General features: G+C 44.0%; 1 protein-coding gene across 2 annotated transcripts in view; it reads right to left on the bottom strand.

The window, feature by feature from the left end:
• Positions 1 to 276: 276 nt before the first annotated feature.
• The window catches only part of ANXA5 (annexin A5), a 39,172-nt gene continuing 25,248 nt past the window's right edge, over positions 277 to 14,200 (bottom strand). For both annotated transcript variants that reach the window (XM_062199680.1, XM_062199681.1), the window contains exons 7-13: positions 13,192 to 13,271; positions 12,700 to 12,756; positions 6,426 to 6,519; positions 5,547 to 5,642; positions 3,030 to 3,088; positions 2,735 to 2,857; positions 277 to 781 (exon numbers count right to left, since the gene is read on the bottom strand). In XM_062199680.1, coding sequence (XP_062055664.1) covers positions 719 to 781; positions 2,735 to 2,857; positions 3,030 to 3,088; positions 5,547 to 5,642; positions 6,426 to 6,519; positions 12,700 to 12,756; positions 13,192 to 13,271 — 572 coding nt within the window. In that variant the 3' untranslated portion in view covers positions 277 to 718. The remainder of the gene's footprint in view (positions 782 to 2,734; positions 2,858 to 3,029; positions 3,089 to 5,546; positions 5,643 to 6,425; positions 6,520 to 12,699; positions 12,757 to 13,191; positions 13,272 to 14,200) is intronic.

The following is a 14,200-nucleotide window of genomic DNA, read 5'->3' as shown; positions in this document are numbered from 1 at the left end:
TTAAATTTAGCTTTTGTACTAAGCAAGCAACAGCATCAGCACTGCCTTAACTGATGCTCAAGTAAACATTCTGCAAATAAACCAGAGATCCCTGCGACCTTGCCCTCGTTCCATGCTGGGTGGGAAGGAATTCATAGTTTGTGCTGTTGTATTTCTTATTACCCAAAAGACCAACTGGAAATTCAGCTCTCAACAAACATCATTATCACTTGACTGGCTTGAAGAAGGATATTGTTAAATACATAAATAAACTTTCTAAACACACATCTGCCACAATGTAAGGGGAAGGAAATCTTTATTTTTCACTAATCTTTTGAGTACAATCACCAAAAATTTGCAGGTTTAATTTGATAGCAAACTTCATTAATAACACTTAGGAGTTCACAATTTCAAGGTGCAGGTTATGATTACGGTAAGGAGATTATTGATTGAATATAAATGAAAGGCTAAAAGCAGTCTGCCCCCTTAAGGAAACTGTAAATGACCCAGAAATTAGTACCGTAAGTACACTGCAGCATTACACTAGTCAATAAGGGAGAAACATAGCAAAGGTAAGAAGCAGCACGGCTGTTTTCTTCTATGACACACGTCTTGGTCTTAGCACACTATTGTAAGGCAAGGTGTCGCACGCCAGCATACGCGTGCGACTGGATGTGCAGAAGGCAGGCGGTGGCGGCATGGCAGGCACGGAGCTGGATCCCTCTCTCCAGGGAGCATATCAGTCATCGTCTCCCCCACAGAGCAGCAGGAGGGCTTTCTTGTAGTCCCCAGATGTGTCATCCTGGAACCCAAAAGCACTCCGTTAACCTCCGTGACTCACAGACGCCACAGGAAATCAAAACCTAAGAAATATCTGGCAACAAGCTTCATTCATATGACTTCTCTCCCAAGTGAGTCATCTTCTGTGTGACTTTCACATCAGGAATGTGATGCGCAGTTTCCTACCAATACAACTTAGGTGCAGCTCTCTAATTTCACCCCTTAGGGGCACAGTTCTCTCAAAGACGGTGAGGTACGCTCTTCCTTCTAGTACCGCGGAGGACAGGGGAAGTCATACAACACCATTGCAATCAAGCTTTATACACAGACTCTAAGTTCCTATCACATGGCATGTCTTTGGCTAAGGGATGGCAATGATGAGGCCCCTTCGTTGTCATGTTTTTTGCCTCAATTATGGAAAGGCCACACGTGCTTAGCTTCTCTTCTCAAACACAGATGTGTAGAACATGGCAGCACTTCAGCTATGCCTTCAAAGCTCCACTCCATCGCCCTCCAGCCTAGTCACATGACACATAACAAAGGCACTTCAAGAAGTTCAATGGAAAATGGAATTACAACATAAGTTGACTTTGGTGCAAAAAAAAAAGGTGGACGGGGGCCGGCGCCATGGCTCACTTGGTTAATCTTCCGCCTGTGGCGCCGGCATCCCATATGGGCACCGGGTTTTAGTCCCGGCTGCTCCTCTTCCATTCCAGCTCTCTTGCTGTGGCCCAGGGAAGGCAGTGGAGGATGGTCCAAGTGCTTGGGCCCCTGCACCCGCATGAGAGACCAGGGGGAAGCACCTGGCTCCTGGCTTTGGATCAGTGCAGCGCGCCAGCCGTAGTGGCCATTTGGGGAGTGAACCAACGGAAGGAAGACCTTTCTCTCTGTCTCTGTCTCTCTCTGTCTAAATCTGCCTGTCAAATTAAAAAAAAAAAAAAGGTGGAGGGGCTGGCACTGTGGCATAGCAAGTAAAGCCACTGCCTGCAGTGCCGGCATCCCTTATGGGTGCCGGTTCGAGTCCCAGCTGCTCTTCTTCCAATCCCGCTCTCTGCTGTGGCCTGGGAAAGCAGTGGAAGATGGCCCAAGTCCTTAGGTCCCTGAACCCAGGTGGGAGACCCAGAGGAAGCTCCTGGCTTCGGACTGGCACAGCTCTGGCATTGCAGCCAATTGGGGAGTGAACTATCAGATGGAAGACCTCTCTCTCTCTCTGCCTCTCCTTCTCTCTCTGTAAGTCTGACTTTCAAATAAATAAATAAATCTTTAAAAAAAAGAAAAAAAAAAGATGGAACTCCATGCATAACTTCATCATACATGATTTCCAACAGATTTTCTGAAGTCCCCTTACACACTGAATGAACAGCTTTGGCTCAACTGCAATCTTACATTGCATAGGACCCCCACTAACCTTTACCAACACAGAGAGACATCCACACACAAAGCCCAAAGATCTTATGCCAAGTTTAAGTATAGGGCCCAAAGCGCCTGGCTTCAAAAGAACAAAAATGATGGGAATATCGAGGTGCCTTCTGGCTCCAGAAATGGCCTGGTTGGTTCTCTCTTGAGCTTTGAGCCAAGGCCAGAGACAAGGTGATAACAGACTAAAGAAAGAAAGGAAACACTGACATGAAAGAAAGGAGGAAGTAATAAAGGCAGCTGAAACTGATAAAAGACAGAAAGAACACATTATTGTCACGTGCAAGGGGTGGCATTTGTTGAGTCACCTGTCACCACTTCTGAATAATGCTTCCAAATTCACCAGCAGCCTCAGACACACCAATACCCAAGCTTTCACTCGGGAGCCGTTATCTCTACTTCAGGAAACATTACACCAAGTATCCTAACTCATGGCTCTAATCATACCACTAAAATTTTAAACTTTACACAAGAATTGGATTCTCCCATCCATGTCTTATATGCTGTATGTTGGTCTCCTTGAGATTTCAAAACATAATTTAAAGAAGCATTCTACTACCTTAATCATGGAATAAAGAGAGGTTCCAAAATTCTTCCTAAATTCCTTCCTGATGTTATACAGATCAATCTCACTCCTGGACACCATGACTCTGATGAGGGTATCATCATCGGTCCCAGCTCCCTTCGAGAAATAAAAAGAGAGGGACACATTATTTAATAACTTCAAATACAGCTTGCATGGTTGAAGAAGAGAAAAATTTCTAAGGTCTGTTATCTAAAACATCATCAGAGATGGAGAAAGGCAATAATTAGAAAGACCTTTATTGGATGGAAGATTCAAGGGATCAACTTACCTTCATAGCATAGTACAGAGTCTCTGCAAGGTAGGCGGGTATACTTCGAATAGATTTCACTACGAAAGTAAGACATTGATCAGATGCTATTCCAATATGAGAAGGACTAAGTTGTTAAAAATGAAATGCTGCCTCACGCTTACAGCTCTTCAAAAAGTCCATGGAAAATTCACATTATGCATAGATTGATTTCGACTTTCTTTGCACTAAGATAAGACTCATCTTTAAATTCCATTTTTTCATGCCTCTTTGTGAAGTACCTACCTACCTCTATAAAGGTAACAGGCCAAAGTGCTGCCTGTTTGTAAGCTGACCTGATGTCCTCACATACCAAGTACTTCCTTGTATACTGGCTTGGCTTTTCCTTGGAGTTATGAGTTCTACAAAGAAAGATATATAGGGGACCAGTGCTGTGGCACAGAGGGTTAAGACACAGCCTGCAGCACCAACATCCCATACGGGTGCCAGTTCGAGTCCTGGCTGCTCCACTTCCTATCAAGCTCCCTGCTAATACACATGGGAAACCAGCAGAAGATGGCCCAAGTCCCTGGGCCCATGCACCCACATAGAAAACCCTAAATAATCTCCTGGCTTTGGTCTGGCCCAGCCCTAGTAGTTGCAGCCATTTGGGGAGTGAACCAGCTGATGGAAAATCTCTCTCTTTCTCTCTCCTTCTCTCTGTCTTTCCTTCTCTTTGTAACTACCTTTCAGGTAAACAAATCTTTTTTTTAAAAAATTCCAAAAAAAAAAAGAAAAGAAAAGAAAGAAAGGTATATAGAACATTAATGCAAGCTTTTTCTATGGCCCTTTTTCTGGAAGCACTTTTTATTTTTTTAAAACTTTTATTTAATAAATATAAATTTCCAAAGTATAACTTTTGGATTATAGTGGTTTTTCCCCCCAATAACCACCTTCCCACCCGCAAACCATCCCATCTCTCACTCCCTCTCCCATCCCATTCTTCATTAAAATTCATTTTCAATTATCTTTATATACAGAAGATCAACTTAGTGTATACTAAGATTTCAACAGTTTGCACCCACAGACACACAAAGTATAAAGTACTGTTTGAATACTAGTTTTACTGTTAATTCGTGAGGTACAACACATTAAGGACAGAGGTCCCACATGGGGAGTAATTGCACAGTGACGCCTGTTGTTGATTTAATAATTGACACTCTTATTTATGATGTCAGTAATCATCCAAGGCTCTTGTCATGAGCTGCAAAGGCCATGGAAGCCTCCTGCGTCCACTAACTCTAACATTATTTAGACAAGGCCATAGTCAAAGTGGAAGTTCTCTCCTCCCTTCAGAGAAAGGTACCTCCTTCTTTGATGGCCCGTTCTTTCCACTGGGATCTCACTCGCAGAGATCTTTCATTTAGGTCATTTTTTTGCCACAGTGTCTTTGCTTTCCATGCCTGAGAAACTCTCATGGGCTTTTTAGCCAGATCTGAATGCCATAAGGGCTGATTCTGAGGCCAGAGCTGGAAGTACTTTTTAGATACAACAGTTTGGGCAGCCTAGGTTGTTACGTCACAACCTTCCTCAGCAGCAATACATTATACAAACATCCTGGAAGCTTTCACTCCCAGAAATGCAAGCCCATAATATAAGATTACTACTCTATGTGATGTCTGAAATATCTTGAACTAGCTTCCTATTCTCCCCTCATATTCTCTCATATCCATAATGTACACAAGGTGGATGAGGCACCCATTTCCATACATTCAAACTGACATCAAGAGTTGACCTCTGAACATCTACATGTGTAACGCAGGTCAAGGCTTCTCAGACCTCAGTCAGCTTAGCTTCAGAAAGCCTATCATCTGGAAGTTCCTTAATACACAAAAATAGCATCCTTGGAATTGTAGGGTTTTTTTTGATTGTCCCTTTTCCATGCTGAAGAAAAACAACCACCAGCAAGTATAAAGATCATAATTTTTGTGCCTTTATTCTAATTATGCAGGAACTGTCTAAAAGCTTTCCAGGCAAAGCTCACTAAATTCATACTCAAATGAAAGGCTACTTTTTTATAATTCATACATGTCCTTAACTCATTTTCCAAAAGACAGAGAACACAAAAGCTTGAGCTCCATCCCAAAAACTTGAGGAATAAGGCAGATGAGGCTCACTCTATATCCATATGAAAACTAAATTTGGAATACTTCAAAAAGTTAATGGAAAAATTAAAAGTTTATTTTGGTGCCAAAAAATGCGAAATACATATATAGGTTTTTCATAATATGCATTTCACATGAACTTTTTGAAGAACCTCTCATACGCATGAATTTCACAACTGTGTACCAAGAACTAAGCAAATGAACATGTATTTCCAGTATCAATACAGACTTTCAAATTGGAAATTGAAGAGTCTGCTTTACCCAAATATTATGTCAAGCTCCTCTTTTCATAAACAAATAGGTGGTTATTTTCAAATACAGCCTAAACTTCACATGAGCAAAACACTTTTGCTCTTATCACCACAAACACTACAAACACTGAAAAATTACCTACCGACTGCCAAGAGTAGTTGCTCCAAATTACCAGAAGTCTCTCGGTCAATGGTTTCCTCAATCTGAAATCCTGATATAGTCATGTATTTATCAAACACTAGGAGAAAATGAAAAGGATTTCTTAATACCATATGGATCATTCTTCCCAGAAAGAAGGTATTTTCTCTGCACAGCTATTGTTCCTCCCACCAAAGACAAAGCTTCCTCCTTGAAGGCAGAACCTTGTGTTCAGAGCCTCAACGTGCCAGGCCCTAAGCAACAGATGACAAGTGTTCCCAATTAACTGACTTCTCAGTGCCCTTTCCTAGTTATAACCAATAAGACCTACAGGTAAATCTGCTTGAGGGCATTCTGAGGCATCTGTTTCCTTATAGCAAGTAATAGAAAACTAGTTTTCTCATTCATTCCTTCCTGCTATAAAAAGGGTTACATCACAAACTGTCTTGTGATGATGTGGTAATAAGCATGAAAAAGAAAACCAAAATGCTAAGAGTAGAAGGCAAAAACAGAGATCTCAGGTCTTGCCAAGACAATCACGGATCCTCCTTAAGAGAAATAAATACCCAAAGGCGACTATTACGATTTTCTGCCACTCACCACAGAACTCATTCCCAAGTACTGAAGAATATCCACAAATGAGGTCTTAGCTGAACCACTAATCAGTGATGTGTGACTCAGAACAATCTAGAGGCTTGACTTCCCTCACCAGGATCTCTAATTTCACAGAAGTTTTGATAGTAACAAAGAGAATCATGAGACTTGTCCAGGTCACAGAAAAGAAACACAAAAACGATCCTCTCAGTAAGTGCCTGCACGTGGCAGGTGCTTTGGCATGCAAAACACACCACAGTATCCACCCAGGCAGTCCTCCTTCACTCACCCCTTCTCAGATGAGACACGCTGCGTGTTCCAAAGATGGTGATGAACTTTTCTTCATCTGTCCCCCACTTAAGTTCTCCAGCTTGAAACAATATCTGCAAACATTTTCACCTCGGTTAGCAGAATGTTGTCCCCCTTCACTTCCAGGTTCTTTTTTTTAAAAAAGATTTTATTTAATGCATTTGAAAGACAGAGTTATAGAGAGGCAGAGAGAGAGAGAGAGGTCTTGCATCCTCTGATTCACCCCCCAAATGGTCACAATGGCAGGAGCTGTGCCTATCTGAATCCAGGATCCAGGAGCTTCCTCCAGGTACCCCACGTGGGTGCAGGGGCCCAAGGACTTGGGCCATCTTCTACTGCTTTCCCAGGCCATGGCAGAGAGCTGGATCAGAAGTGGAGCAGCCAGGATTCAAACCGTCACCCATATGGGATGCTGGCACTGCAGCGGGTGGCGGCTTTATCCACCACACCACAGTGCCACTTCCAGGTTCTTAATCACATCTTGTTTTTATTCCCTCAATATTCATTTGCCTGATTCATCATCTTCCACTTTCCATTGCAAATGTTTCCTACTTTGAGTCTTAGCTGGGTTTGGAGCTAACTTAGGAGCATGCACTGAACTGTAATGCAGAACAATGGGTCAGCGCAACATAGCAGGGTGATGGAGCAAGGTTAAATACTCCCAAACTGTCTACCGTAACTTGCAGTCTTGCGAGAACAATCGTATGAGTTGCAGAAAGTTCTGATCACCTCCCTGTTGCCAGATCCACTTACAGAGTAGCAAAGAATTTAACTGGGAGTTGTCTGCATTTTTGGTTTTGCATATCCTGCAGCTGTTCAATAGCATATGACAAAAAGCAAACTCTATATTTTCTCTTTATAATTTAGCCAAGGTTAGCTATAAAATGTTGTCAGATTTCCAAAGGGTCACAATAATTTTTTTTTTAATTTGTTTTACTTGAAGAGAGACTGAGATCTCCCCATCTGCTGGTCCACTTGCCAAATACCCATTGACAGCCAGGGCTGGGTCAGGTTCAATCCAGGTCTCCCACGCAGGTGGCAGGGACACCAGTACTTTAGCCATCACCTGCTGTCTCTCAGAGTATGCATTACCAGGAAACAGGAATGGAGAGTGGAGCCGGGACCCAAACCCAAGCGCTCTGATAGGAGATGCAGGTATCTCAAGCAGCAGCTTAACATGCTGTGCCAAACACCTGTGCCCACAAACTTTTTAAAGACTGAAGGTATTGCCCGGTTCCAAGAATATATAATAAATACTAGTTGAACGGTCTGAGTAACTGCATTTTTGACATGGAAAATAATATATGCTTTCCATTGTTCATGTAACTGCTTAAAAAATAAAATTTATATGCAGATGTCATCATTCAGTCTGAGTCCATTTATTGAGATGTGGATAACTTATTAAAACCCAGAGAATCAATTTTTTTTTTTTTTTGGACAGGCAGAGTGGACAGTGAGAGAGAGAGAGAGAGACAGAGAGAAAGGTCTTCCTTTTTGCTGTTGGTTCACCCTCCAATGGCCGCAGCGGCCGGCACACCACGCTGATCTGGTGGCAGGAGCCAGGTGCTTCTCCTGGTCTCCCAGGAGCCATCCTCCACTGCACTCCTGGGCCACAGCAGAGAGCTGGCCTGGAAGAGGGGCAACCGGGACAGAATCCAGCGCCCTGACCGGGACTAGAACCTGGTGTGCCGGCACCGCAAGGCGGAGGATTAGCCTATTGAGCCGCGGCAACGGCTAGAGAATCTTTACAATGTCTACACTGCCCATTTGGTTATTCATTTTAAATAAGGACACCAATTAGACCAAGATGAAGGCCACTGGCTGAGGCTGCTGCATGGAGTTGGCCTCATGCGCTTACTGGCAACATGCGGAAGGACGGGAGGTGGCTTGTGCGCTCAGAGGCAGAAGTATTCATCACAGCATGCAGAAGAATGTAGTTATGTTGGTGTCAATACATCTACTTTTATTATATTTTCAGAGAATTTTTTTTAAAAGATGAAAATTACACATATTTTACAGTCAATTTTGAAATTTAGGGGCTAGCATTGTGGTGTGGAAGGTTAGGCTTCTGCCTGTGGTGCCAGCATCCCATAAGGGCTCCTTTTAGAATCCAAGCTGATCTACTTCCCATCCAAGCCCCGGGTTAATGCACCTGGGAGGGCAGCAGATGACCCAAGTGCTTGGGCCCCTGCACCCATGTGGGAGACCCGGAGGAGGCTCCTGCTCCTGGTTCCTGGCTTCAGCTTCGCCCAGCCCGGCCTGCTGCAGCCATCTGGGGAGTGAACCAGCGAATGGAGGATCTCTCTTGCTTTCTCTCCTTTCTCTTTATCTCTGCCGTTCAAATAAATAAATCTGAAAAAGTTGTTTTTAAAATGACAAAGAAATAAATTCTGGTTGTATGAACATGCTCTTTAAAAAGAGTTCTGAAATCAATATTCATTTGAAAGCTATTATTAAACAAATCATATGTAACAATAATGATGGCATCTTCACATGTAGCAAAGATACTGAAAGGTGGGTTTGGTTTCATCAAGCATCCTTTCTGCTACACAAGCACACCCAGGATCTAAGGAGCTGCCCTGCACGAGGGCCCTTCCCACTCCTCACACCTCCTCAGCCCTTGTCCTTGGCAGCTCAGCCCAGGCACAGTCTGAGAAGCCCTGCATCAGTGCAAAGGACACAACAGGCTTTGGATTCACAGAGAGACCAGGCCCTTGGCCTTATCTTTGAACTACCTAAATCTCTTCTCAGGCCTCAGGGTCCTCACCTACAGAGCGGGAATGATCTTCCTGTAGAGTCATTAGAGATTACAGTTTATGGAATGCAAGTACCAGTGTCAGCCAATCAGTGGCAGGAGTTTACTAAACATTGCTTCCCTTCTCCTCCCGCTAAGAGTTCAACTCTGCCTCCAGAGAAAGAATAAAACAATGATTTGGCAGGACAGCAGGTAAAATCAATTTTAGCATATTAAACATATCATTTTAACACATTTAAAATGTTAAAACACATAGTAAATTAGCTTAAAAACATGCATGTGAGTTCCAAGTGAATGACTCACTGTGGCTTCTCAACTCTGCAACAGGAATTCTCTCAGTGTCAAGTATCAGCAGGAGAAAAATTCAAAAGCTTTTGAAAGGGCTCTCCCGCTGTCTCGCCTTGCTCCCAATTAAGAAATGTTACATTTATGGAGCCGGCGCCATGGCACACTAGATTAATCCTCCACCTGTGGTGCCGGCATCCCAAGTGGACGCCAGTTCTAGTCCTGGCTGCTCCTCTTCCAATCCAGCTCTCTGCTATGGCCTGGGAAGGCAGTGGAAGATGGCCCAAGTCCTTGGGCCCCTGCACCCACGTGGGAGACCGGGAGAAAGCTCCTGGCTCCTGGCTTTGGATCGGCGCAGCCCTGGCTGTTGCGGGCATTTGGGGAATAAATCTTGCTGTCTCTCCCTCTCACTGTGTATAACTCTACCTCTCAAATAAATAAATAAATAATGTTTTTTTTTTAAAGAAAGAAAGAAAGACAGAAAGACAGAAAGAAAGAAAGAAAGACAGAAAGAAAGAAAGAAAGAAAGAAAGAAAGAAAGAAAGAAAGAAAGAAAGAAAGAAAGAAAGAAAGAAAGAAAGAAAGAAAGAAAGAAATCTTACATTTGCATTAGTGGCAACAACCCCGTGCCCTTACAGCCATGTGTAAATGGGTTTTCCTTCTCAGACTGCTGAAAGAATTGTTTTCAGTGGGTCTAATTAATTAGTAATAGGCCATTTTACAGAATCAAAAACTAATGGCCAGGCAGCATGTTCTGTGCTGCCCCTGCTCACTGGGAAGGTGACAGAAGCCTGGATGCCATCCAAGGGATATATCAAAGCAGCTCGGTGAACATAGTTTCGATCTCGAGGTTCTGAGTGATGGTGCCGGCCACAGGACAAGGAAAGTGACACGTGCGTGCACGCCTCAGCGTCACCCGAGGCTGTGTCAGGAATGCATGCTCCCAGACCCTGCCCACACTCAGAATCCAAATCTGCAGCAGTTTAATGAGGTCCCCAGGTGATGCCCATGTCCATGAAAGTTTGAGGTCAGTGAGTGCTGTGAGGAGGGAAATCAATGTAAAGGAGTTAAAATGCACGGCTTTCCCCTCGGGAGCCTCAGACTGCAGCCAAGCTCCCATTGCATCACCAACTGTGCTGGGAAATCTGCCCAGCGCTCACTAATGCAGGCCCCCACCCCCACCCGCCGGTCATCTGAGACTACCAGAGCTGGCTTCCAACACCGTGACCATTGAAAAGCTTCCAACAGGCCTGCTCCTGGGAAGCAGCACTGCCTCCCTCCAAAGCCCACAAATAATTACTGCTTGGAAAGCAAAAGGTCATCCTCAGTACCGATCAAGGCCACTAGTACAGCTTGGTAGGGCTGCTCTTGCCCTTTTCTCCACAAGAAGGTGGAGTCAAGCTAGAGCCAAGCGTCCCATCTGTATAGGCAAGCAAGAGTCAAGAACATGGAGGCTGATGTGTAGTGCAAGAGAAGGGGCTTTGCAGACAGGCAGACCTGGTTGGGAATCCCAGCTCCACCACTATTCAGTAGGGGCCTTGGACTTGTTTCCCTACCCACAGGAGGGAAAATGCCCCTCTCTTGTAGAGCTCTGCACTCATTCATCCAGCAGTTATTGACTGAGTATCTACCAGGTGCTAGGAGCTGAGGCTACAACCCAACTGCAGCACAGGATGTCCAAGAAGGCAGGCGAGTAAACAGGCAGCTTCAATGTGAGGTGGCAGGTACTGGGACAAGCAGCTTAGGGTGCTACATTTTTCCCTGGAAGAGCACCTGACTCACACCTTGGGGGTCAGGCAAGCCTACGTGCAAAGTGCCTGAGCTGAGGACTGACCTGTGAAGAGAAATCAGTCAAGTGACTAAGGAGAGGAAAGGACAAGAGGAGGAGAGAACATGAGGGAGAGGCTGGAGGCCTACAGAGGCGAGGCACAGAAAATTAAGGGCCTGGACATAGCCTAAGTAGAATCCATGGAGGGTTTTATGGTTTTAAAAACAGGACCAGCACTGGCGCTGTGGCGCAGTGGGTTAACACCCTGGCCTGAAGCGCCAGCATCCCATATGGGTGCCGGTTCGAGATCCAGCTGTGCCACTTCCAATCCAGCTCTCTGCTATGGCCTGGAATAGCAGTAGAGGATGGCTGCGTGGGAGACCCGGAAGAAGCTCCTGGCTTCAGATCCGCACAGCTCCAGCCGTTGCGGCCAATTGGGGAGTGAACCAGGGGATGGAAGACCTCTCTCTCTCTGCCTCTCCTTCTCTCTCTGTGTAACTCTGACTTTCAAACAAATAAATAAATCTTTAAAAAAAAAAAAAAAAACAGGACCATGACACAACAGGCTTGCTTTTATTTTTTGAGGGACAGAGAGGCACAGACACAGACCTCCCATCCATTGGTTCACTGCTCCAAATGTTCACAGTAGCTGGGTCTGGGCTGAGGTCAGAGTCAGGAGCCAGAAACTTCCTAATACTACAATCATTTGTCATCTTGTGTAACAAAACATAACTTACCATTACTTTATTCTTTCTTCCTTATCCCCTCCTATTAAGAGGTTGCACCTGTTTTGTTTTTTTTGGTTTGGTTTGTAAAATTCTGTATTTTGTGAATATTCCCTAATTACAAAAATATATGTGCTAGGTGGAACTTGCTATATAATTAATTTTATTTCATTTTGGCTTTGGGATAATATTCTGTTTGCCAGATCAGACTAAAAGAAATCTAACCTCTGTGGTCTGTGATTTGCAAAGGGCCCATAAACAAGATTATTTCAAGAGGGGGTTAGAACATACACTGTAGGCCGGCACCGCGGCTCACTAGGCTAATCCTCCACCTGCGGCACCAGCACTCTGGGTTCTAGTCCAGGTTGGGGCACTGGTTCTGTCCCGATTGCTCCTTTTCCAGTCCAGCTCTCTGCTGTGGCCCGGGAAAGCAGTGGAGGATGGCCCAGGTCCTTGGGCCCTGCACCCACATGGGAGACCAGGAGGAAGCACCTGGCTCCTGGTGCCAGATCAGCGCAGCGCCAGCTGTAGCGGCCATTTGGGGGATAAACCAAAGGAAAAAAGGAAGACCTTTCTCTCTGTCTCTCTGTCTCTCACTAACTCTGCCTGTCAAAAAAAAAAAAAAAAAAAAACCACACACACACTATGACTTTCCATCACTGTGAATTCTTTTTTCATTTCTGGGTCATAATAAAGTCATCACATATTGGGTCTCACTCACCTGTGCATCCTGTTCAACTTGAGCTGTATCAATTCCAGAATCAGGGTCTCTATTAGCCTATAAGAGATAATATGTCATATTATTGAATTGGAGAATATTTTCATTTAAATGGAAAAAGGTTACACCTAACTGTACACCTATAAAGCTTTTTCTCTTAGCAATAATATTATGCTTTTATTAAGATGATATCAACCCTACAATACTTCACCCAGCACTGTACAAAACCAATCTGAGCCTCTTGATTTTAAATTCTATGAAACATAGAGGACATGTACTGATATCTAAAGCAAACTGAGGAATTAGCTATTAAAAGTTGAAGTCATAGATTCTAAAACACAAACAAGCACAGACAACAGACAGCCAGAATCACGGCAGTAGAAATCAGCATGTCATTAGAAATTATTAAGAGAATTTTAAGTGACCTGACTTCATTAGATTCAGGCCAGTCCAAGTTCAGACTTTTTAGTCAAACTATTTGTGTCCACCCAATACCTGAAGGAGAACCACCAACATCCTCTGGTAGTACCCTGAGGTATCCCCAACCACGTCATCTTCCAGGCTTGAGCCATATTCTGCAACAGAATCATGTCACACTTATTTACAGCTTCGTTCGACTACAGCAGGATAGCCTGCCCCTTCATCGAATGAGAGAGACATAGGGGAAGAAACGCTGTAGTTATTAACATAAGTTTTCTCTGTGCCATCCCTAAAGACGAAAGGCAAATGCTGTGAGCGACTGGACAAAAGTGAATTCAAGCCTCCCAAAAGCACTGGGTTCAAGCCTAAATCAGAGATGCTCTCACCCAAGGTAGCTATTAGTTTGCAAGACACATAATGGTCCTGGAAAGCCTCCTAAATGCAATCAATCTCCACTCTGAACTTTGGTTTGCTTTCTTCCAAATGTCCCAGGTGATTGATTTCCAAACATCTCCCAAACTCAAATAGTTAGAGACTTCTGTCTTTGGGCATGGCCTGGCCTTCTCCTAATAATATATCTTCCCTCTGTGGCAAATGCACTTAACTCTGAGAGACTGCAAAGGCACTTTAAAGTATGCCCCCTCTGACCTCTATTTCTAACTGTTCAACCACAGGTCCTACGAAAGGGAAGAACAGGAGTCTACAGGAGTAGCTAGCCTCTTCGCTGTCACCCAGCTGTTAAAATCAAGGCGGTCTTATCTAACCCATCTAAATATTTACTCATTATCTGAAAGGAGGCAAACTTGAAAAGTCTGAAACTTCTATTTCACAAGACCCAAAAGAGTTTTGTATCTATTTCAACCAGGTACCCAAATACAAAACCTTTCAGAAACCTTTTCTTTCCTCAACTCCACCTGAGTGTGTCTGTGTGTGTATGTGTGTGTGTTATCAAATCCTATCAAAAATTTCTCCTCTGATTTGTCATCCTCACACCTCCCATAGGCCTAAGGTGGGCCATAATTATGAAACACCTAGCTTGCCTCCCCATACCAATACGTAATTAGCCTCAGGATTCAAACAAAAC

Source organism: Lepus europaeus, chromosome 8 (genome assembly GCF_033115175.1).
Source record: "Lepus europaeus isolate LE1 chromosome 8, mLepTim1.pri, whole genome shotgun sequence".
Classification (NCBI taxonomy): Eukaryota; Metazoa; Chordata; class Mammalia; order Lagomorpha; family Leporidae; genus Lepus; species Lepus europaeus.
The sequence above is the reverse complement of the archived record's forward strand: the minus strand, read 5'-3'. Positions and strand labels throughout refer to the sequence as shown.